Source organism: Nicrophorus vespilloides, unplaced genomic scaffold (assembly GCF_001412225.1).
Source record: "Nicrophorus vespilloides isolate i.1.1-1 unplaced genomic scaffold, Nicve_v1.0, whole genome shotgun sequence".
Classification (NCBI taxonomy): Eukaryota; Metazoa; Arthropoda; class Insecta; order Coleoptera; family Silphidae; genus Nicrophorus; species Nicrophorus vespilloides.
Genome location: NW_017097733.1, coordinates 20,011 through 44,377, shown reverse-complemented (window position 1 = coordinate 44,377; position 24,367 = coordinate 20,011). Strand labels below are relative to the sequence as shown.

Genomic DNA, 24,367 nt, shown 5'->3' with positions numbered 1-24,367 from the left:
CATTTTTACCTTATTTTGGGTAATTTACCCCGCTGATCTAAACCAACTTGCTTCTAAGCTTACTGAATCTCATCGACGAAGATTGAAACGATTTAAACCACAGGACATTCTGTGGAGTTTTGGTCGTTGGATCAATCTCTAATATACATTTTTATTTTTTCATTAATTAACCCTGAACTAGAGCTTGTTATCTGTTTTTCTTTTTTGTAGATATTTATAACTAAAAGCATGTTGATTTATAATAAAATAATTGTGAAAGTCTGGAAATATATGATTAGTAAATATAGAACCCAAACAAAGTACTTATAAATGAGGAAACAAATAGAATCAAGTGTTCTAATCACTGTATTGCAAAAACATATATATTTCATAAAATAATAGAACTATCTATTTCTAAATATTAACAAAAGGAAAATCTAAACTTTTTATTTCTCAAAAAAAAAAACTGATTTGTTTACATTTTTAGCATAAATTCTCGCATCCTGATTTTCCTGTTTTATAAGGCGCCTCTCCTTTGACGTTTCCACTGAAACAATTGAAAATTACATAATAAGTTTGCTTAATATTTGTTGTTGATGGTTGCTTTATACCCAGGTCCGTAGTTGCATGTGTAGAGTTTGGTGTATGGTGATTTAGGTTTGTCAACGTCGTAGTAATAGACGAAATCGCATCCAATAAACTTGCTGTTGGCCCAAACCACTTGGCTATAGTGACCTGTCTTAGGTGACGTGATGTTAGGAAAAACGAAAAGCTTATGTTCATCGAACCAAGTTGTAATAATTTTTTTCCAATCCTGAACAGGTTTCTCCTCCAATTTATTGCTCATAACCCTTGCTAAATTCTGACCAACTTTCCAACGATCTACGTTTAACAAAAATTAATAAAAATTACAAGAAGTATTGGAATTGTGCTCTCACCATCTTTGATTGTTATATGATTGAAGTCGCAAGTGTCGGATATTGTTCGAGCCTTCGAAGCCAAAGCTTTATCATATACCTAAAAAGCAAATTATTAAAAAGAATCAACAAATTATTTATATAAACTGACCAATCTTTTCAAGTTAACACCTCTCGGTTGATTTTTCACCTTCCCATTGGCAATCAAAGTTCTGTAATAGTTATGGTCATCAACAATTTCTTTGATTCCTCCTTCGCTGATTCCTCTTTCTAATTCAAAGAAAATTGTATAAAAAAAATATTTTTTCTATATTGTATCAATTACCATAGATTTTACCGCCGGATGGGCATTTGTTGCCTACAGTAAAGGCAACAATTAACACGAAGATTAGCAGTTGTTTAAGAGACATTTCGGACTGTTGAACAAATTGTTAAAAATCTCAGTTTTATATACAGGTTTTTTGGTCACGTTTTGATAATTATTATGGTAATTCTTTAAGCACGATTACTTAGAAAAGATATTGATAACAGTTTTATTGTTCGCTTCATGCATGCAGCGTTGATAAAGTAAACCTGAGGTTATTTCAATGCACTTTTATAACAATTTATAAACCAAAACATTGTGTTTCTTTAAATATTCAAAATCCTAACATTATGTCAAATATTTATTTATTTTAAAAAAAGTAGGTATAAATTTTTTTGATAGAAATAAAGAAACGTTTTATTAATTGTATATTTTGAATGTTACATAACATTGGTGCATTTGCTATTATTACTAATTTTCTTTATGTGATATTTATTTATTTATTTATTTAACATAGATTTTCGCATCCAGAAGATCCGGTTCTGTACGGTGCTTGATTATTGTAGTTTCCACTGAAATGATAAATTTTATTTAACTAAATTTGTTTCTTTTAGATTCGTGTAGTTCTTACCCAGGTCCGTAATTGCAAGTGTAAAGTTTGGCGTAAGGATACTTAGGCTGGTTAACGTCGTAGTAGTAGATGAAGTCGCATCCCACGTAGTTGCTGTCAGCCCAAACGACCTGAGTGTAGTGACCAACCTGTTTCCCTGACACAGCCGTGTTTGGATACCTGAAATCTTTGTGCTCGTTGAACCAAGAGGTCACAACCTTGCTCCAATTCTGCACAGGATTATTCTCCTTCGCCGAATTCCACTCCACGTAAAGGTTTTGTCCAACCCAACCCCAACGATCTAAATATCACATTGATTACGAAAATTAACTCAATTATCCTACACTTACTATCCTTCATAATAATGTGACTCATCTTGCAAGTGTTAGAAACAATTCTTCCTCCATTTCCTAAATTATCATCGTAATACTGCAAAACAAGTTAGTAAAATCTTTAAGTTGAATAAAATAAACGCATTCACCATTCTTTTCAAGTTAACACCTCGCGGTTGATTCGGCACTTGACCATTCGCAATCATCTTCCTGAAATTATTGTGAGCCGCAGTCACGTCATTCTTACCTTGCTGGCTGATACCTCTGGCTATAAACAGTTTAATTATTACATACAAAAAAAAAAGTTAATTTCAATAACTACCATAGATTTGTCCACCTGAAGGACAGTTTTCCGCTACCGCGAAAGCCGCTGAAGCCGACAGAATGATGAGTTGTAAAAGCATTGCGTGATTGCTGCAAAGTACAACCATTTTCACACTTTTATACTACTCAACTATGTTAATTGGGATGTTTTGGACGGTTTATCGGATTCCTACACGTAAAGGTGATAAAGACAGCTGTAAATAATACTCATTACTCGTTACTATCATAAATAATAACATGAATTGAAGCGCATTTCACGTGCGGTAAACAAATAGCTTTAAAATCATCTTCTTTAATTATTGCTTTTTTACTTATAATTTCCTATTTATGATTAGATGGACCTGTTTGTTAATGTTGTATCTGGGAGGTGCATACCATTGATGCATTGCATTTTTAATGGTTTGAAAATTTGTAGGGCTGTCACTTCAAAGTGAAGCGATTTAATAAAAGACTGGGTTAAAGGAAAAGTATGCGCAGTATGATGGACGAAGAGGAAGAGTACGAGTTTTTGCAGTTCCACAAGATACTATTGAAATGGTTGGGTTTGTGGCCAAGAGGAAACGAATTGGAGCATCCAACATTTTTAAGCAAACTCAGGCTCATCACCTTCCCGATCCTGTTTATACCATCATCCATTCCACTTGTTATGGATTGTATTATGATGGTTGGAGGTTGCTTCTTTGGCTTAAATCAATCTTCAATTTATTAGTAATTCATTTGAAATTTCTAGATGAAGAATTAACAACGATAATTCAAGCTCTCATAGCTTTGGTTTGTATTGTCGGAGAGCACTACATGGTGATTTGCTTCTTGGCCAATCGCAACGGAACTGTTAAATTGGTTTCACGTGTGAAAGATTTCCAGAAGTTCTCTGATCTTGAAGGTATGATCAAGACGGATAAAACAGCGATTCTTCACGCGAAAATCCTTCTGTTTTATTCAACTGTCGGTGTCGTGATGTACGTGAGTATGCCTCTCTTATCTATCCAGCATTGCGAGGATAATAAGACAAGGAGTATGAGGGAATGGGGAATACCTTGCGGTTTGGTCTCAAGAGTTCGACAACCGTTTAGGTTCGATTACAGCCCTGTTTACGAGCTGATGTATCTTCATCAAATACTTCTAGTTTCATTGGTAACTTGGGTGATAATCATGCTCACGATGTTGCAATGCGGAGTTTTGAGCCACGCCATTCATCATCTGAAGAAGCTGCGAGTTTTGATCTTAGAATTGGGAACTTTGGATCGTTCGGAGATGGAAAAACGCGCTTTGTTCTGCATTCGGTACCACATCGAAATCATCGAGTTTTGCGACAACTTCAATACAGTTTTCAGCAGCCAAATGTTGATGCACATCAGTCTCACTTCTTTCGTGATCAGCATTTTAGGTTTTCAATTACTTGTCGTGAATACTGCTGATTTCATCAGATTCACTCTTCATCTACATTCTACTTCTGTTAGTTTGCTATTACGGTTAAACACAAATCAACGAGGTCAGTTATAATATTAAACATAATTAAATGTGAATTATGTAATCACATTTAATTATGTTTTTCAGAGCACAGGAGTAGGGTCTGATGCCTACACTACTGATTGGTACAAAGGAAGCGTAAGACTACAAAATGACATGAGGATGATTATAATGAGATCCCAAAAACCAGTAACCTTGAACGCTATGAAATTAAGTCACATGTCTTTGACTACATTTCTAAGTATAATTCCACAAGTTATTTGGAAAAAAATAATAGCTAATTATTTTTTTTTAGGTCATGAGTTCAGCCTACTCGTACTTCACACTTTTAAACAATCTAAAATTTGCTAAGTAATTAAATTATTATACATAACTTAGCAACAAAAACAAGTTTTAGTTGCCATAGAAATGTATAAAACAGGAAAAGCTTTTACTGCCTAAAAATATATATATATAAATTAGCTTTTATCATTTAAAAAAATGCAACTTAAGTACTCAAAATGAAGTGCACTTAACTTGAATTAATTAGTATTTTTGTCCTTGATAAAGTGTTTACAATTTTATAAATTCTTATCAATATTTTTGGCCGTAGATTAATTTATGATACTTTAAATATTTATTAGTAAAAAAATCAATCTATCATAGAATGTAAGTCTTTAGTATTAATTGTGTTAGAGCTTGTAAAATTTAGTTTTCGTTACACTTTTTTCTTTCACTTTAAAAATGAAACCAACTGATGTGAAATTTCATATACATACACCTCTAAATCTCAAATCCTTTTACCGTCGCGTTTAAAAATGAAATCGCAATGTATACAGCAAAACGTGTTCAAATAAAAGACAAAAAAATAGGTAGAGTGTAACTTTTTACAGGATGATAGTAGAAAATTAATTAAAAAAGTAAATTGTGGGCAGAAAGATGATAATTTAATTTTTGTTGTTAAATTATGGTATTGAGTTTAGATTCTGGTAATTAAGTATATTATGTAGTTTAATAAGATCACTATAAAATTGTGATTGTGTAAATGTAAGTACAACAATTGACTGGAATAAATAAATGGGATTTCAATAAATAATTGCGTGGATTTGTATTGCACGTAATGGTGATAAAGACAGCTGTAAAAATTCTAATTATTCGTTATTATCATAAATAATAACTTGAATTGGAGCGCATTTAATGTGCGGTTAACAAATTGCTTTAATAGCATCTTCTTTAAAATTTGCTTTTATTTTTATATTTGTTTACTTATTATTGCCTATAAGATTTTAGATGAAGTTTACAAAAACAACAATTGGCTAAAGTTAATAGGTAAAAATCATAATAAAACACCTGAAAAGTATGGACATAAATCAATTAAAAAGCGAAAGAAATTATAGAATTATGGTAAAAACACAATGGAACATGAGGAAATTAAAGAAAGCCTGGAAATACAGGTCATAAAATAATAAATATTAATAAACTTGAAACACAAAAAGCTACGTTCTTTGTTGACCTGGCCCCAAATGGCAGCAACAAATAATATGAACAAACATATGAAATCCAATAAAATAGAAATTGTAAAGTGGTGATTTAACCGCCAAGACAGAAGAGATATATTAGATGTCAGCAATATGGACACACTAAAATATATTGTACAAGTCAATCCCGATGCGTAAAATGTGGTCATATATTCAAGGACTGCAATAAAGAAATGAATCTGCCTGTAACATGTACATTATGTATAGAAAAAGACACATAATAGAAAGTACCCGAGCTTCAGAAAGAAGACACTGACCACGCCAAACCAATCAAGACATCAAGAAAAAATCAAACCCAATGTGTATAACCAAATGCAACCTTTCTAAACGATGACAACAAAACCTTGACGATGCTTACGCACTAAATATGGAAATGGAAAATTCAGTCTGCAAAATTTTAGAGATATTAAGTCATAAAGCACCACAAGCCCTAAAAATAGACCTCAATGGGCAACGGGCTTAAATCAACATTGCCAAGAAATAAAAGCGTTTATTATAGTTATAAAAATATAGACTTAATGCTAATATCTGAAACACATAATAAAAATAGGAGTTTCATGAAAACCCCAATTATGCGATTTCTTTCCATGGAAGAACAGCGATATTAATTAAAAGTGCCATTAAACGACACAAGCTATCAAAATTCCAAATGGAACTTGAAGCAAGTGTTATAGAAGAGGAAAAATAATACAATAGTAAAGATGATAAGTTTGAAGACTTTTTTAATGCTCTGGGGCCAAGACATATTCCATAAGTTATAGATTTCTGCATAATAAGAGGCAAAATTATCTCACCGCAGAATCCTGTCTAGATGAGTGCTCAGGCAAAGAATATATCAAAAACACCATCACTATACAACAGCGGTCGGGGAACTTTTTTAACCATTACCCCAAAATATTTTTGCGTAAGTCGATATCCCCCCCATTCTCAAAAGAAAACAATCAATGTAACAATAATTACTTTAAAATTGGGACTTTTTGATGTAAGAGCAATTTGAATACAGTCTTCGGCGTTTAATCGATTTCTGTTTTACGTTTTTATGTTCATTAGAGTGGAAAAGCCTTGTTCACAAAGGTAGGTTGTTGCAAATGGAAGCAATTTTTTACTGCCTCCTCATGTGCAATTTTGAAAGCCTTTGCAGCCTTTGACAACCAAAAAGACGACAGATTTGCTTTGGTCTCAGATTGAATACGTGCTTCAGTATTAGATCGAAGTTCAAGAATTGCCTCTGCCAAACCTGTAGGTCCTTCTGGTATGTTAGTAATTTCACATTTAAAAGAATCTAAACCCAATTCACAGTTTGAACACTTCAAAACTTTAATATGTGAACTGAAGAAGAACTTATAGCTACCACAGAACATCTAACTTCAAAACGCAACCTGGAATTTGGAAGTAAAAGTAAAAGTAAATTGAGAATAATATGGCAAACCTCAGAGATAAAACAAAGATATAACTATGCTAAAAGGTCTCTAAACAGCATGCTACAAGATTATAAAAACCAAGGTATACAAAAATAGGAGCTAGGAGCAACATAGAAAAAACGAATTAGGAATTAGGATCATTTCCCTAAAGTTTTTTTTAAACTTTCCCATCGGATAACCCCGAACAAGAAGACGTCATCCATGATTTCCTCTAGGCGCCATTTCAGATGGATAGTCCAATCAAATCATTAAACAGCAGCAAAGTCCAATATATCAAGTAGAAAAAACAGAAGTAAAACAGAAGAAATTACAAACCATAGTGAAAGGTACCAAGGAAGACTACAATCACATAAACTAATGGAAAATCTACTAGTAAATCCAACACAAACATACCGATTTAAAAAGTGCATACAGATTTAAACTTACCACACAGATTTTATTAGATGACACTATGCAAAGTTATAAACGTGGATACTGTTGAGTTCCCCATCTTTATGACATTTATACCACCAACAAATGTACTTATTCTCCTTTTATAAAAAAAAACTGTTTATGATTAGATGGAACTGTTTGTTAATGTTGTATTTGGGACGATCATACAATTGATGCCTTGCATTATTAATGGTATGAAAATTTGTAGGGTTGTCACTTCAAAGTAAAGCAATTCAATAAAAGACTGGGTTAAAGGAAAAGCACGTGCAGTATGATGGATGAAGAGGAGAAGTACGAGTTTCTGCAGTTCCACAAGAAGCTATTGACATGGCTGGGTTTATGGCCAAGGGAAAACGAATTAGAGCATCCAACGATCTTGAGCAAACTCAGGAATTTCAGCTTCGTGATCCTGCTAATACCATCATCCATTCCACTTCTCATGGATTGTATTATGATGGTTGGAGGTTGCTTCTTTAGCTTAAATTAATCTTCAATTTATTAGTAATTGATTTGAAATTTCTAGATGAAGATTTAACAACGATAATTCAAGCTCTCATAGCTTTAGTTTGCGTGATCGGACAGCACTACATGGCGATTTGCTTTTTGTGTAATCGCAAAGGAATAGTTAAATTAGTTTCACGTATAAAAGGTTTCCAGAAGTTCTCTGATCTTGAAGGTATGATCAAAACGGATAAAACAGCGATTTTTCACGCGAAAATCCTTCTGTTTTATTCAACGGCTGGTGTCGTGATGTACGTGAGTATGCCTCTCCTATCCATCCAGCATTGCGAGGATAATAAGACAAGAAGTATGAAGGAATGGGGAATACCTTGCGGTTTGGTCTCAAGAGTTCGACAACCGTTTAGGTTCGATTACAGCCCTGTTTACGAGCTGATGTATCTCCATCAAATAATTCTAGTTTCACTGGTAACTTGGGTGATAATCATGCTCACGATGCTGCAATGCGGAGTTTTGAGCCACGCCACTCATCATCTGAAGAAGCTGCGAGTTTTGATCTTAGAATTGGGAACTTTGGATCGTTCGGAGATGGAAAAACGCGCTTTGTTCTGCATTCGGTACCACATCGAAATCATCGAGTTTTGCGACAACTTCAATGCAGTTTTCAGCAGCCAAATGTTGATGCACATCAGTCTCACATCTTTCGTGATCAGCATCTTAGGTTTTCAATTACTTGTCGTGAATGCTGCTGATTTTATCAGATTCACTCTTCACCTAATGGGATGGCTTTTTCTACTTCTATTAGTTTGCTATTACGGTCAAACACTAATCAACGAGGTATTTTCATCATTAATTCTTTACATAATTCACATTTAATTCATTTTTTCAGAGCACAGGCGTAGGATCTGATGCCTACACTACAGATTGGTACAGAGGAAGCGTGAAGCTTCAAAATGACATGAGGATGATTATAATGAGATCCCAGAAACCAGTAACCTTGAACGCTCTAAACTTAGGTCACATGTCTTTGGCTACATTTCTAAGTGTAATTGCACAACTTCCTTTAAAAAAAAATCACAGCTAATTTTTTATATTTTTAGGTTATGAGTTCAGCCTACTCCTACTTTACACTTTTAATCAACCTAAAATTTGCTAAGTAATTAAATTATTATACACATAATATAACTTAGCAACAAAATCAAGTTTCAGTTGCCATAGAAATTTATCAAGGCTTGTATCATTTAATTTAATTAAAAAAAATAAAACTTAAAAACTCAATATTTAGAGCACTTCAAGTGATTTAATTAGAATTTTTCTTTTAGATAAGATTATTACAATTTTATAAATTCTTATCAATATTTTTGTCCACTAAAAATTTAGATTAATCAAATATTTCTCAATAAAAAGAAATCACTAAATTTGTTAATTATTAATTGTTCGTAGATTGTATAGCTTAAATACTAATTGTGTTAGTGCGAATTTTGTAGTAAATCAACGGAGCTTGTATAATTTAGTTTTGATTACATTTTTTTTTCGCTTTCCCGTGGGGCTTTAAAAATGAATCCAATTGATGTGAAATTTCATATACATAGTGGGGACACTTCCAAACCCAAATCCTCTTACCGTCGCGTCGAATTTAAAAATGAAATCGCAGTGGGCCCATCACCATGTACACAGTGATTTTTTTTCTTCTCTTTGTACATTTAACAGCAAAACGTGTACAAATAAAAAGCAAAAAAAACAGTTGGAAACAATGATTATTAGAAATTGTTGCATTTTTTCAAATTCTATACTCTTTTTATTTATCAAATTTTTACTATTGTTGACAAAACGAATCAAATATTAACTGATATTATTGTGCAAAAAAAATTACATAATTACAAAGTGAACCAAATTCAATATTGATTTGTCAATTATTTTAACCAAAATTCTTTTAAGAGTTAATGTTATGTTATGCAATCAATATTTTTTAGAAGATGTACTTGTGAAGGATAGATAATTAAATTTTCCATTTTTTTTTGGGTGTAGAATGAAAGAAAGTGAATTTAATAAGTAAATTGTATATTTTAATAAGATCACTATAAAATTGTGATTGAATAAATGTATGTACAACCATTGATTGGAATAAATAAATGGGATTTCAATAAATAATTGCGCGGATTTAGATTGGAGGCGGCCGGGGTCGTCCTTCAGCCGATGTAGTTGGTCTGCAGGTCGTAGAAGTAGCGATTCGATTTGTCTGGAAGCAGAAATACGATTTAACTCGAGGAACGAATAAACTAAAAAAAAAGACGAAGCGTAGAAGAAGAAGTTGAAGTTGAAGTCAGTAGTAGTAATAATGGCAATTGTTAAATTCCATTTACCGCAGAGTCCTGTATACTTCCTGGACGGCACCAAATTGAATCTTTCACACGACGGACGTCCCTTGGCGTACGGCAACTGTCCAACCACGTTTCCGCTGCAACCAATTTTCACCTCAGACAACCTGATCTCTCTCTCTATCTCTTTGTATTCAACTCGAGTTACCATGACATTGAGTTTCAAATTTTGTTTAATAAACACAATCGAATGTTTCGGCTAGGCCGATCCGATTACAGCTAGACTCGGTATCAAGTTTGATCGGTTCATTACGGAGATATTAATTAAGTCCTCTTTTGTATGTACAGACTGATAGAGGTAATATTAATTTAATTAAAGGGAATAAAGGTAATCATCAATTTTCGCGATGAGGCACAACGAGAGGACAATGGACCTTGTCTCTTCTCTCTCGCACTCTGTGTGTTCTCCATTTATATTAATTTAATTAGAGGGAGAAGGAAAATCATATTTATTCGAGGGATGGGGTTCGCGGATAAAATTTCTCTTGGGACGAGAGCGGCGGCGGAAAAGAGACAGAAAGAAAGAACCAAACACTAAATCGCTTCCAATTTAATCCGGAAGCTTGAAAACGTGTTCTTATTTCTATTTTATTTCGCTCCTCGTCCTCATCCACCTTAACCCATGTTTCATTGTCCTTACCTGGATCCGTAATTGCAGACGTAGTTCTTCGTGAATCCTTTGGCAGCGTCAAAGTAAAACGCGAAACCGCATCCGATCAGATTAGTTTCAGCCCAGATCATCTAAAATCACAAATAATCTAATTTTAATATCAATAATTATTACAAATCACAATAAAATTTCTTTACATTATTTGACAATTTATTAAACTTTTGTATGTGCATCAATACAAGTTGTCATAAAAGAAGCGTTACTTTTTCATTTACTTGTAATTTTTTATCTTTTCTGCTTTTATCTTATTATTTGAATGGTTTACAGCGTGGACAATTTAATTACATATTATTGTGCAAAATAAAAAAAATTACATAATCAAATTGATATTAGCTTTGATGAAAAATTTGTCTGCTTTCTTACAGAAAACAACGACGCCGAAACAAAAACAATATATATGATGTTGTCTGGCCGCTATTAATTTTTTTTTCTTTTATGCTTCGCGAATCTCTACCCTCCTGTTGACCTTTTTAATAGACTTAATTGAATTTGGCGGGCGAAAAAGTTGCGGCCTCGTCAGAAGTTTTTTTTTTCTTCTCTCTCCGCTGAGAGAAAGAAAGAAGTCCCTGAAGGATTCATCATACACACGTGAAAACGTTCCATTGGAGAAGAGTCCGATAAATTAATTACTGGTCTTTCCATCAATCTCCTATTACTTAGTTCACATGCTTCACAGCATCTACACTCCCTCTTATAACATTTGCTTTTCATCCCAGAAACTTTCCTTTTACTTCCGAAATATAACATAACCAGTCGTCTGCATGCATTATTATCAATCATAATTGATCAATTTGTCCTTGAGGAATAAACATTTTGTATCATGTATTCATTAGTTTATAAGAATTTTTTTTTTCAAAGAAAAGTTACATAAATTTAATACTATTTCAATTTTATATACTTTTTTGATGATATAATTTTTTAATTACTGAAGTTAACTAACTAACTAACAATTAATTTAGAGATATTAATTTCTACTTAGATTCAAATAAGATTTAACATAATTTCCCCGACGTGGTATAACTATATCCTAATTACCGTTTAAGAGAAACAAAGTTTGCTAATACAGTACAAATCCCATTGACTTCCATAATAAAAATTACAAGAACTTTTAATTTTTAGTTTAGTAATTACGTAAAAAGTAAATTACTTTTAGTTTTCAGATATTAATTTCTTCTATATTCAAGGATTTAATTATTAATTAAACTAATACAATCATTATTGTTTCCATAACAACTTTTTTTTTTCAAATGATTATCAATAGTATTTATGTAGTTGCTATGGTAATATGTTTTGTTTTGGTTTAGTGCAAATCAATTGGGAATAAATACAACCATTATGCGTTTATGAATAGGTAATGAGTGAGTGTAAGTAATGATGTGATATTTACCTGGGTGTAATGGGCGGTGGAGTGTGAATAAGGATTGATGGGGCCGTAGCTGTAATATTTATACTCGTCGAACCATCGGCCGATGGCGTAATCGAAATTGGCCATCATGTCTAATGCAGTGCGGGGCCGGGCGGTGGTCCACATGGTCGCGATGTTCTGTCCCACCGGAAATCTTGCTGGAACGGAAAGCGGGATAATCGAAAATCAATGACGCAACCCATATTTTTACAGAGAAAATCTTGTTGCTTTCGTGATGATAATAAGTTCTTAGTATTAAGAACTTTTCATTTTGAAAAAAAGTCTATACAAATCTTAACCTATGGGTCGAGATCGAAAATTGACAGCTGTCACCATGTGTCAAAGCACAAGTATGTTGGGTCCTGTGACAAAAAGGTTGAGAAACGCTGGTTTATATGACAAAATTAGTAAACCAACATATTTTTTTGTTTAATAACTATTTTATAGTTTTTTTTGTTACAATTAAAAGCTTAATGATTTTCAAAAATTTGTACTGAAAAAGTTTTCAGAAAAAAGAATCTCATTTAATAATAATCATTAATTAAAGATAATTTTTGTTTGAGATTTTGTTTACAAATTAATTATTTTTGAAACATATTTTTTCTAATAGAAAATCATTGAATCATGCTGAAGTTTTCAGTGAAAGAAGGATTGATGTGATGATAATTAGTTTTTAGTGTGCTCCATCCATTTGCTTTCTCGGTAATAAATGAGGATGAATCTTCTAGTTATATAAATATTTTTTTTGTTCTCTCCACATCTTTCCTCCTTCATCGAAGGGAACCTTTGGGCCTAAGGGAGCGAAGCAATGGAGTGTTTCATGATAAATTATTTGCAAAGTATTTGCTAAGAGTGTGGGAGTTCCAAAATCTCTAAAGCAGTTTATTATTTCGGTTATGTGCGGGTGTTTGAAGGGGGAAGGGGATGAAGAGTTTTGGCTGACTGCAAAGTGTAAAGTTTTCTCCCCGTAGATCGTTGCACGTAAACTTTCTAGGGGTTAGTTAGAGGCGGGGCGCGGGAAGTTTAAATAATGCCTCATTTAATTAATCCATCTACGAGTTCATTATTATAAATCGAGCGAACCGGATCCGCCGGGACACAGAAACGACCCCAAAAACGACCCCATCCTCCATCCCAAAATCACTACTCACAACTGTGTCTTGCACCGTCGTGGGTCTCCGCCAAGCACGATGTCGTCCATTTCTGCGCCCTCTGAGCCAGTTCATCATCCCATTTCTAAAAATACACAAATACATAAAAAATATAGTTAAAATCATATACAAAAAGCGGAGAAAACAGTAATTATTTTTTCAAACTATTACGATGGGAACGCCATTAAGGCGCATCTCCGACCTGCATATTTAATATACTAATGGATTTATTAAAACTTTTCTATTATTTCTATTTTGTGCACTGCCATATACAAATGCATTCGCTATTGAGGTATTAATGTGAACCATTTACCATTTCCATCATGTTTGCGGCAGTCGGCTGACCCGAGATCTGACCCATTGCGACTGACTGTCTCATCCTGTTGTGGTAGTCGAGAATCATGTTCTTGTCGCCGTTTGTCACACCGTGTCCATCTGAAACAGAACAGAATGAATGATAAGATATTTGACTTCTAAATCGAGCCATACATCAAACGGATATCGAAACAGATTTATCACAGTAAAGTTCACTTTTAACAACAGAAGAAAACTAAAATATGACACTTACTTATCATTGTTTTGGAACAACCGGTTGCCATGGTGATGCATCCGCATATCAACGCGATGGTCTGGAGCATCATCATATTCTGGAATGATACAAATATTATAGTATATATTTTTTATGATATACTGGCAGAATTCACAGATGGATGAGTTCTATACTATTTTTGTAAATCTTATTATATAACCTATATTATTACTATTAATATTGAATAAACCAATTTTTCATCTGAGTGATCTTTCTGTTAAAATTTATTATTTTTTCCGTAAAGGTGATTCCGTTTAATCGGGACATATCGGGATTAGTACATGTTGTCCTGATTAAAGTAATTTTTTGTTATTTTCCATTTTGTTTCCGTTCTATAGGATTTGTCCCTAAAAAGTGGATGAATTGATAGTATATCAATAATTTTTTTAATTTGCTTTAATTTTATGGTAAAAGTTTTATAGAGCGCTTTGAAATATTCGTTAATGTTATAATTTATTTAGAAACTTGAATCTGAAAACTTCTGAAAATTATTTTTTAAACATATTTTTTTCTAATAGAAAATCATTGAATTATGCTGAAGTTTTCAGTGAAAGGAGGATTGATGTGATGATAATTAGTTTTTAGTGTGCTCCATCCATTTGTTTTCTCGGCAATAAATGAGGATTCTATAGGACTTGTCCCTAAAAAGTGGATGAATTGACAGTATATCAATAATTTTCTTAATTTTCTTAATTTGCTTTAATTTTATGGTAAAAGTTTTATAGAGCGCTTTGAAATGTTTGTTAATGTTATAATTTATTTAGAAACATGAATCTGAAAACTTCTGAAAATTATTTTTTAAACATATTTTTTTCTAATAGAAAATCAATGAATTATGCTGAAGTTTTCAGTGAAAGAAGGATTGATGTGATGATAATTAGTTTTTAGTGTGCTCCATCCATTTACTTTCTCGGCAATAAATGAGGATTCTATAGGATTTGTCCCTAAAAAGTGGATGAATTGACACTATATCAATAATTTTCTTAATTTGCTTTAATTTTATGGGAAAAATTTTATAGAGCGCTTTGAAATGTTTCTTAATGTTATAATTTATTTAGAAACTTGAATCTGAAAACTTCTGAAAATTATTTTTTAAACATATTTTTTTCTAATAGAAAATCATGAATTATGCTGATGTTTTCAGTGAAAGAAGGATTGATGTGATGATAATTAGTTTTTAGTATGCTCCATCCATTTGTTTTCTCGGCAATAAATGAGGATTTTATAGGATTTGTCCCTAAAAAGTGGATGAATTGACAGTATATCAATAATTTTATGGGAAAAGTTTTATAGAGCGCTTTGAAATGTTTGTTAATGTTATAATTTATTTAGAAACTTGAATTTGAAAACTTCTGAAAAAAAATGGTTTTCACATATTTCATTTAAAAAATATTCGCCTTTATTTAGTTAATTAGAAAAATATACGTTTATAGTAAGAATCTAATATCCAATTATTGTAGAGTGCTTTGTAGAAATGACATTGACAAAAAAACTTTCATTTGTGACTTTTCGTGCAAAAAACAGAAATGTGTGTGTTGGAGAAAAATGGTTTTCGCATTTGCAAACCCGTACAGGTGATGCATCATAATGCTAATGGGAACTGTCAAATGAATAGAATGGAAGCAGAGGGAACCACGAAATCAATGACCCATGTACATCTAGATCTGAACAGGTCGCACAAAGCGGTTTTGCAGGTGAGTTCGTCCATTCATTATTATTCAGTCGCTGGATTTGCGTCGACAGACAACAAAACCAAAACAAAAAGTAACAAGTCCTGCAAAAGGACTGCAAGCACGCATTCGGTTGTGCGGATGGGTGTCATTAAATTAAAGCTCTGTTTTTTTCTTCTTCATTTTTTTTTTGTTGGTACGAGCGCATTGTATTATTTAATGTTGCGCCGTCCTCTAGCTCCACGGCCAGACGCGCCCTTAACAATGCAAAATGTTATAACATTTCGAAATCCTGACTTTATGAGTGCCGCAGTCAATATTCCCGGCACGATTCTCTCTCTTAACCATGTTACGTTGTGAAAATTGAATCCAGTAACGATAGCGGAGAACTCATTTCGGGGAGGCTCCCCGTCGGGTGGTGAAGGGTGGCGCGGCGCAGCAGCGAGAGACGACTACGAATATGGCACACTAAACATGAAGCCAATGCCGCCACCGCCCCTGGATCTGAAGGTTGATGCTGCTGCTGCTGCGGCGGTGGTGAGCTGGAAGAAGATGGGAAGCCGAGGGTGGCGGAAGAGACGATGCATGTGTGGAGGAGACGTGGAAGGACGACGGGGTGTCTGAGAAAATCCCCTTCATGACCTCACACACATGGGCCGTGCACGACCCGCTGTCCTCCCCCAAACGAACAGCCGCCCCTCCGTCTCCGCCACCTCCTCCCGCATTACAGAAACATATAAATTATTTACGACATGTCACTCATAAATATACCTGCTTTCAGCAGACTTTAATATGATTCCTAATATATGGCCTATTTTAAATAAGCCTCCTTCCCTTTCTCTGAGAGAAAATCTGTGAATTATTCCACCCAGTTCACAGTCAGTTAAGAAATACATTGTAAACTTAATTAATTTAGAAATAATTACTATTATAATTAATTATTATTATTTTTTAGTTAATCATATCGAAATTAATCCATCTTTAAAAATTACTTCATTTTCAAACGCGAATCCAATTAGAGGAAAAACTTTAATAATAGTTGTATTATATTCCCCAAATCTCCTCTTTTCATATGCATCTTTCAATTCAATATCTCTTATAGTTACTGAGAAAATCACTTAATTCTGAAGACACTGCTATTTCGGGCGTTTTTTTTTTGAACAACCAAACGCATACAAAGCAAATATTGAATACCAACTTTTATATTCAATCTAGTGTGTGTGATTAATCGAGGAATTATATATAGAAAAAAAATCGAACTGATCAAATCCGCACTATGTGATGTATTGAAGTACTTAGTATTGTAATTCTAATAAAAATCAAATTTATACAAGTGATACAAAACAATTTAATAAAATTATATTATGTAACAATGATGTTAATTTTCTTTAGAGAACTAAGATAAAATAAAATCAGGGAAGCATTATAATCCTATAAAAAATGTTGGAGTATTTCTATGCACTGTTGAGATTAGTATTGCTGTGTCATCTGATACCCAATCTGAAGCTACTGTTTAATGTTCAAAATCCTCTTTATTCTGGCTTCAAATAATATCTTAATTATGAAAATTAGTTTAGAAATATTATGCAGATAAAATAGTGATTAATTATTAGTTATTTAACAATATGAAGTAATATTTTTAATAAGAAATGATGATATTATAATTATATTCTTTATTTCGTTGAATTTTTTTAATAGAGAAGAAAATATGTCTATTCAATAATGACAATAAAGCAATATCTCGCATTGTCCGGATTAGTATGATTACAAACAGTGCTGGATATTGGCGGAATCGATTATTCAGACTATGCCAGGAATTGATGTACTTATGAACATATAAAGTAATATTTTTAGTATGTGAAAAACGTTTATGTTATTTTATTGATAATTGAATAAATCCAAAAAATAGACTTAATTATTTTTAAAAAGAAATGATGATATTATAACAATATTCTATATTTCATTGAATGTTTCAATAAATATTAAAATATGTCCATTCATACAGTTTTTAAGAAAATCATTGAAATGTGAAACATTGCCTTTTCAAGCATTAATTTTTCGTTACCTCATTTTTTAAAGTGAATTACAGTCAAACGGATGATTTTAAGCAAATATTGAATACTAGCTACATTCCCCAAATATCCAACTTTAATATGCATATATTCAACCTTTTACAGTTTTTAAGAAAATTACTAAAAACCGAAGAAACTGCTTATTCGAGCGTTATTTTGTTGTTGTTTCAATTTTTAACATCACAGCAATAACAGGATACTTTCTATATTCCCCAAATATTCAACTTTCATATGAATCTATTGAATCCGTTCTATCTATTATAGTTTCTAAGAAAATCATCGAAATGTGAAACATTGCTTTTTCGAGCGTTAATTTTTCATTATTTCAATTTTAAATTAATTACAGCCAAACGAATGGCACTACACTAATAAAGGTATACTCTCTATAATCCCCAAATATGCAACTTCTATATGCATATATTGGATCCAATCTATCTATTATAGTTTCTAAGAAAATCATCGAAATGTGAAACATTGCTTTTTCGAGCGTTAATTTTTATTATTTTAATTTTAAATGAATTACAGCCAAACGAATGGAACTACATTAATAAAGGTATACTCTCTATAATCCCCAAATATGCAACTTCTATATGCATATATTGGATCCATTCTATCTATTATAGTTCCTAAGAAAAACATATAAATTACTGCTTTTTCTAGCACTTTTCATTAGTATATTTTTGAACGCGAATTATAGCCAAATTGTTGAAATTATTCAAGAATAGATTCAAGAATATAATATATAAAAAATGATGTAATATTTTTGATTGAAAACACAAATAAATTGTAAAATGGAATAGAAAAATTGTAAATTGCTTTTCGTGTGTTCGATGCACTTACTTTATGGAATGATTTTCAGTCATGGTATTGACAGTGGATCAATATTGTTACCGCAAACCTGCTCTTAATAATTTGGCCTCAGTTCAGGCCAACAGCGATTACCTAGATCCGACAACCTAACAATCCTGTACACAATGCTCGAATTGAATTATTGAATATACCCGAACTCATATTACATTCTATCCTATACCCCCATCCTATAATAATATTAGACGATATATTAATGTTCTTCATCTCGAACCATCATTTCCAATTGCTGCACTGGAAATTGCGAATATTACAAATGCAGTCGTTTTGCATTCACATATGATTTACGTTGCTTTGTAATTTAACGTTTCCATTCGATTATTGGAAAAGCTTATAATTTATTTTCAGATAATTTCTGCTTATATTTAATTTATTTACACTGAAATTACATTTTAATTAATGCATATATTCAATATAGTAAAAAAATACAAAAATATATATATTTATTATAATTAATAAATAATTAATGGTTTTACGAGTTCCCAAAATATCAAATTTCATAAAATTAATAGAATTATTGCAATATTGTTATTAAGAATACCACTTTTAAGAAATATGATCATATTACTTTCGAGGCAAATTTCTTATTTGAAATATTAGTTTTTCGTTTAGAAAAATAAACTTAAGTGAATGACCAAAATAATATATACAGATTAATATGTAATTAGTTATTAAGTTTTCAAGGTTTGATAGAGTTAAATAAATTTGTATATGATACAATAATATTTATTTTTTTAGAATTTATACAATGAAATTGTGATAAAAATACAGTTTTAATTATGTTTCTGCAATTATGATTAATTGATTCCAAAAACAAATTATGTAAGTTTTAAACATGGGAAAGATGCAAATAAATTGCGTTTAATTGGTATTACGTACCAAACGATTCTAAAACAATAATAAACCAATTAAGCAATTTTTACAGCAACAAAAAAAAACTTTGTACGGACTCAATTAGAAAAGTTTCAAGTAATTTGAATAGATTTATTTATGGATTAAATATCATATTATGTTATACAATAAAAGTTCGCGAGGTTGGCATTAATTCTTTTGTTTCTGAAGAAACAAAAGTTGTTTCTCAATTTGTTAAAGTTTAACGATATTTCATGTAAAATTTCAAGAAGATTGGTAAGAATGGATAGGAGAAAATGCAAGATTGGTGATGTAAAGTTGGTAGAAATTCCACCATCAATACAGCAAAAATTTGTTTTGTCATTCTTTACGGATTTCGACGTCAACTCAAGCCTATGCCAATTTTCCAGGTATGCTAAAATGCATATGGAGTGAATGCATCACCACTTGTGACTATTCAAAGATTTCTGACAGGACATTTTTCTTTGGAGGATGAACCTCGTGAAGGTTGCTCGAAATATTTGACTGATGATACAAATGTAGCCTGGTGAAAAGGCAAACATTGACGAAGATTCAAGAGTGACATAGGAAATGATAGACTTTGTCGCAAATTTTAAATCATCACTTTAGCTGCACGAAGAAATCCGCTCGATGTGAAAAATAATACATTAATATATATTTAAATTTATTATTTATTTACATTTCAATTGGTAAATAATAATAATAATGTATGAAATAATATTTGCACAGATTAAATTGGGGTAAATTGTGAAACTGGTGCTGTTTGTGATGTTTTTTTTTTGTATCTGTTATATTATTTGATGACGGTTTCGGATTCAGTTTAAGCCCGGGAAATTTGGAACAATAACGCTACTAGTGGTGGTTCTATTTTGTATTAGTTTGTGTAATGTGGGGATTCCGATCGATTATACCGACAAAAAGATTTAATTGAAACTTAATAAGTAGTACTTACGGATTATGTAATTAGTAACACAAAATAATCACTTTCTTCCTCCGTCTTGTTAAGATGTAATCTTTGATGCACTGCGTTTCCTTTTTTTTTGGTTTTGGGTTTATGTAAAGATATAATCGATTGGTTTGTAAGGCGAACGGATCGATGTTTTCGCTGATAAAGAATGTATGAATGAGGTGAATCCGGATCGCCAATCTGTCTGGCGTATTCAAGTCCACTCGGTAGACCTCAAGCAATTCCGATTTTTATATACTTGGACCGCCGATGTCAAGGATGCGGACGATGTGTAGTCGATCGGAGTGGTCCGCAGGCAAACAGAGATCAAAATATGCTAAGATAAAGATGAAGATGGTAGAGCACAAAAAATAAAATAACAGCTAGCAAATTGATGAGGTATAGAAACGGAATTATTAATTGCCCTTTTCTCTGGCCGCACCAGTTGCTCCGCTCCTAAAACATCATCACCCCCAGGTCATTTCGGGATGGAAAGAGAGAGAGAGAGTTATAAAGGGCACGATGCATAATTTAGGCCGTGTAGTCCCTGACACAGTGATCAATCGGTGCAATTTTAATGCCCTACAAGAAACTTGAAATTTGACTTTTGCTCTCTTTCCTTCCTTCGCCGTGTTTGCACTTTAAGTGCGGATATTCGTCACTACCCTTCCTCTCCCTTCTGAACCCCTTGGCGATCGATTGATTCCTCCCTCTTTGCGATGTCAATTACTTAAAAACTTCGCTCCGCGATTTATCACCTTTCGAAAACACGCCTCGGCCGCGTTTATTACGCAATGCATATTTCATGCTCGGATTACGTCACGGTTTTGCCGAAGAGTGCAGTACTAATGCGCTATTAATGAGACCACTCGTTCGTCGCTGCTGCTGCAGCTGCTGTTTTGTCTTCGTTTTTTTTTGGTTGTTGTTGTTGTTCAGCTTTTCTGAAAATGTAATGGTTCATCCGAAGGGCTCAAGAAAAAGTCCATTAATACGGGTCGGTTTTGGTAATCGGTTTTCGGTTTTAATTACCGTCCGGCGCTCGCGGATTCCATTAAATGTTTATGTTTGTTTTATGCGCTGTCCAATTCCGCGTTCGTTTCCAATCTCGCGATTTAATGCAAATACTGTAATTCATGAAGCCAAACCGGGCCCCAAAAACCTGAAGGCAATTTCGATATTTGTGTATATGATATAGCTGCATTCTTTTTTTCGTGTGCGTGAATCAAAAAGTTAAATAATTTTAAATTAAACAAGTTTTTGTAATTACTATTGTTTAAATTAGTTTTTTTTTTTGTTATTTTGGAAATTGCTTACTTAATTTCCTGTAAGTAATTCAGTAATTGCAATAAATATGTTTATGTTATTTGAGTTTAGAAATAATTTAAGCACATATTCAAATTTGTTTGTTTTCAATTCTTTTATAGTTGACTAACATCAAATATTTTGATGTGATAAACAATAATTTGCGGTAAAGTATATGATAATTTTGAATACATACATTTTCAGGGTCTAGATCGCAAGTCCGACAACCGAAAGACCGTTTATTGAAATCCCGACGTTCGAAATCCCGGCTGTATTAAAATCCCGACTTTGTCAAAATCTCGACTACCATAATCGCGACATTCAAAGTCCCGGCTATATCGAAATCCCGACTACCATAAAAATGTTATTGTAGAAATCCAGATATTGTCGGGATTATGGTAGCCGGGATTTCGAACGTCGGGATTTCGATACACTCGGGATTTCAAACGTCGAAATTTCGAACATCGAGATTTCGATAGACGGGATTTCGGTTGTCGGGCATGCGATTGTCACCGACATTTTCACACTTAGTTCAATAACTAGAGACATTACAGGTATTCACGACTTACGAAATAGTTCCGTTCCAATGGAATTTGTTCGTAAGTCGGGAGAATTTTAAAAACTTCTAAATATACTTATCTTACAATACTTTATCATGGTTTTCCGTATTACATAAATTTGAAAAACTATATTAAAATAAACAAAAATATTATATTTTATTAAAGAAATTATCAATTTTTGTTTGAACAGTTAATTTTATTATCACTATATATCAGCTTGTAACAAGTTAGAGTTTTGTTCGTAAGTCCGGGAGTTCATAAGTCGGGAAATACCTGTATTTTGTAAGTGGTCTAAATCCACTACATTTCAGATAATGACCGAAAGTAATGATCTTAAAATTTTTGTAGGCACTGATGAAGATAATTTTAATTATAGGATTTCTTATTAGCAAGATTTTTGGAGGTTTTTATTGCAACTTTCATGTAATAATTTACTTTTCAATGAAAAAAAAAATATGTATTTGATTAAAATATGCAATTTTCACTAAATAGGAAAAATTTATGATTATTGAAGTTTTCCATTTACTTCAAAGATAATTTTTATTAGTTCTTTTAACAAAATATTTTTTTTTTGTAATTTTCTAATGAAATTGTTTAAACGTTAAAACGTAAACATTACAATTTTTAACTTGACTTAATTTATTTACATGTTTTTTGTCTATGAAATTTTCGCTAAAACTAACTAAAGTTATGTTTTCTTTTCTAATAATTTTTATTCAATAAATATTTTTATATTTGCATATTTGTATTTGTTAATTGAAGTGTTTCAAAGAAATATATTGCCCGGAATATTAATTTCCAATTAGCGTTTCTATTTTTGGTCGTTCTCGCAGCTACTGTTAACAAATTTACTGTTGGAATCGAAAGGTCAAAATGTCGATGAAGTCTTCGTGGTGAATTTATGTTACGGCATCCCGCCTCCTCCAATCAAATAAAATAAAAATAAATAGAAAAAAAAAAACGTAATCTCGATTGGAAATCTTCTCAGAGATTCGTCTCTTTGGAAATCAACCGCGAGAGTTCATAAAAAATAACAGTCAATAAAATGATAGTAAAACTAGACATTTTTCGTTGTTAATTGGGTTTTATATTTTAATTAACTAATTATGTGGTTTTTGTTGATAAGGATGCTTTTAAAAAAATATTAACAGAATGTCAGGAGTATAATATGATTGATTTAAAAAGCAATTAATTTGTAACATTTAACAAAATTTAATTAATACTGATACTAAAATTGAACAATTAATTAAAGTAGGAATGTGAGGCATTTTTATGCGTAATTTATTTAAAATAATGGATAATTTTCTAATGTAAGAAATTAAGCGTTTTGCACCTAATTGAAAAATTAAATACAGAAATACCTCGCATAGTGCGGCTTCAATCATTACAAAACAAATTACATTTTATTTGAGAAAAACAAGTCTTTTCGTTCTGTTTTTTGAAGTTCTCGATTAGTTCGGTTTAAAACAGTACCGAAACTGATTACCCGCACTATGCGAGGTATTCCTGTGTCCAAATTTTTATATTTATTTATGTAAGATATTTGTATTGTTATAAATCTTAAATTATAATTTATATCCTTTTTTTTCAATATATTTACATGTAGGATTATTTGTTACGATGCTTTTGTATAATTTTCGATGAAATATTATGTAAAAATTGATGATTTATACGAAGTTCAAAATACGATTTAAATATCGTAAATAAATAAAAAAAAAATCTATAAATTAAAAGTATTGCACTAATTGCGTATTAATGAACCATCAACCTTTAGTTATAAATAATGATGGAATTAGGTAGATTTAATTGAAGGGCATTGAAATCCGTGGATTGAAAGCAGTGATGAAACTAGTAGGAATATATAAATAAAAATATCAATTTGAGCGTTGACAGTCGACAGAAGGTTAAGAGTGTGCTTTGAGAAATAAATCAATAGAAAACGAAAACAAACGAATAATGAATGCGAATCGGAAGTTCGAGATCATCTGACATTTAAATTGCTGGTCTCGATGCCGATTTATGGGAATCATCGTTTCCGAGGATGATTTTTTGATGATGATGACGGTTTGACCAGATGGAAGAAGTATGGATTCGCAGCATTGACCTGCTTATTTTTTTT

General features: G+C 32.1%; 5 protein-coding genes across 5 annotated transcripts; 2 read left to right on the top strand and 3 right to left on the bottom strand.

The window, feature by feature from the left end:
• Window positions 1-408: 408 nt before the first annotated feature.
• Window positions 409-1,306, bottom strand: LOC108560849 (CRISP/Allergen/PR-1-like). Its single transcript, XM_017918562.1, has 5 exons — window positions 1,222-1,306; window positions 1,048-1,166; window positions 918-996; window positions 591-861; window positions 409-526 (listed from the first exon to the last, which is right to left on the bottom strand). Exons 1-5 carry the CDS (start codon window positions 1,304-1,306, stop codon window positions 463-465), a joined length of 618 nt encoding a protein of 205 aa, XP_017774051.1. The 3' UTR covers window positions 409-462.
• Window positions 1,307-1,654: 348 nt separating this feature from the next.
• Window positions 1,655-2,588, bottom strand: LOC108560851 (venom allergen 5-like). The gene is made up of 5 exons (XM_017918564.1): window positions 2,465-2,588; window positions 2,292-2,410; window positions 2,161-2,239; window positions 1,832-2,111; window positions 1,655-1,772 (listed from the first exon to the last, which is right to left on the bottom strand). The coding sequence occupies exons 1-5, from the start codon at window positions 2,571-2,573 to the stop codon at window positions 1,709-1,711; spliced, it is 651 nt and encodes a 216-aa protein (XP_017774053.1). The 5' UTR covers window positions 2,574-2,588; the 3' UTR covers window positions 1,655-1,708.
• Window positions 2,589-2,947: 359 nt separating this feature from the next.
• Window positions 2,948-4,287, top strand: LOC108560848 (odorant receptor 49b-like). Its single transcript, XM_017918560.1, has 4 exons — window positions 2,948-3,137; window positions 3,197-3,921; window positions 4,024-4,177; window positions 4,232-4,287. The coding sequence occupies exons 1-4, from the start codon at window positions 2,948-2,950 to the stop codon at window positions 4,285-4,287; spliced, it is 1,125 nt and encodes a 374-aa protein (XP_017774049.1).
• Window positions 4,288-7,580: 3,293 nt separating this feature from the next.
• LOC108560847 (odorant receptor 4-like) lies at window positions 7,581-8,925 on the top strand. Its single transcript, XM_017918559.1, has 4 exons — window positions 7,581-7,770; window positions 7,830-8,602; window positions 8,655-8,810; window positions 8,866-8,925. Exons 1-4 carry the CDS (start codon window positions 7,581-7,583, stop codon window positions 8,923-8,925), a joined length of 1,179 nt encoding a protein of 392 aa, XP_017774048.1.
• A 980-nt stretch (window positions 8,926-9,905) lies between these two features.
• Window positions 9,906-20,905, bottom strand: LOC108560850 (venom allergen 5-like). Its single transcript, XM_017918563.1, has 8 exons — window positions 20,393-20,905; window positions 13,938-14,016; window positions 13,683-13,804; window positions 13,370-13,454; window positions 12,201-12,376; window positions 10,784-10,884; window positions 10,129-10,223; window positions 9,906-10,004 (listed from the first exon to the last, which is right to left on the bottom strand). The coding sequence occupies exons 2-8, from the start codon at window positions 14,011-14,013 to the stop codon at window positions 9,955-9,957; spliced, it is 705 nt and encodes a 234-aa protein (XP_017774052.1). The 5' UTR covers window positions 14,014-14,016; window positions 20,393-20,905; the 3' UTR covers window positions 9,906-9,954.
• Window positions 20,906-24,367: the final 3,462 nt, after the last annotated feature.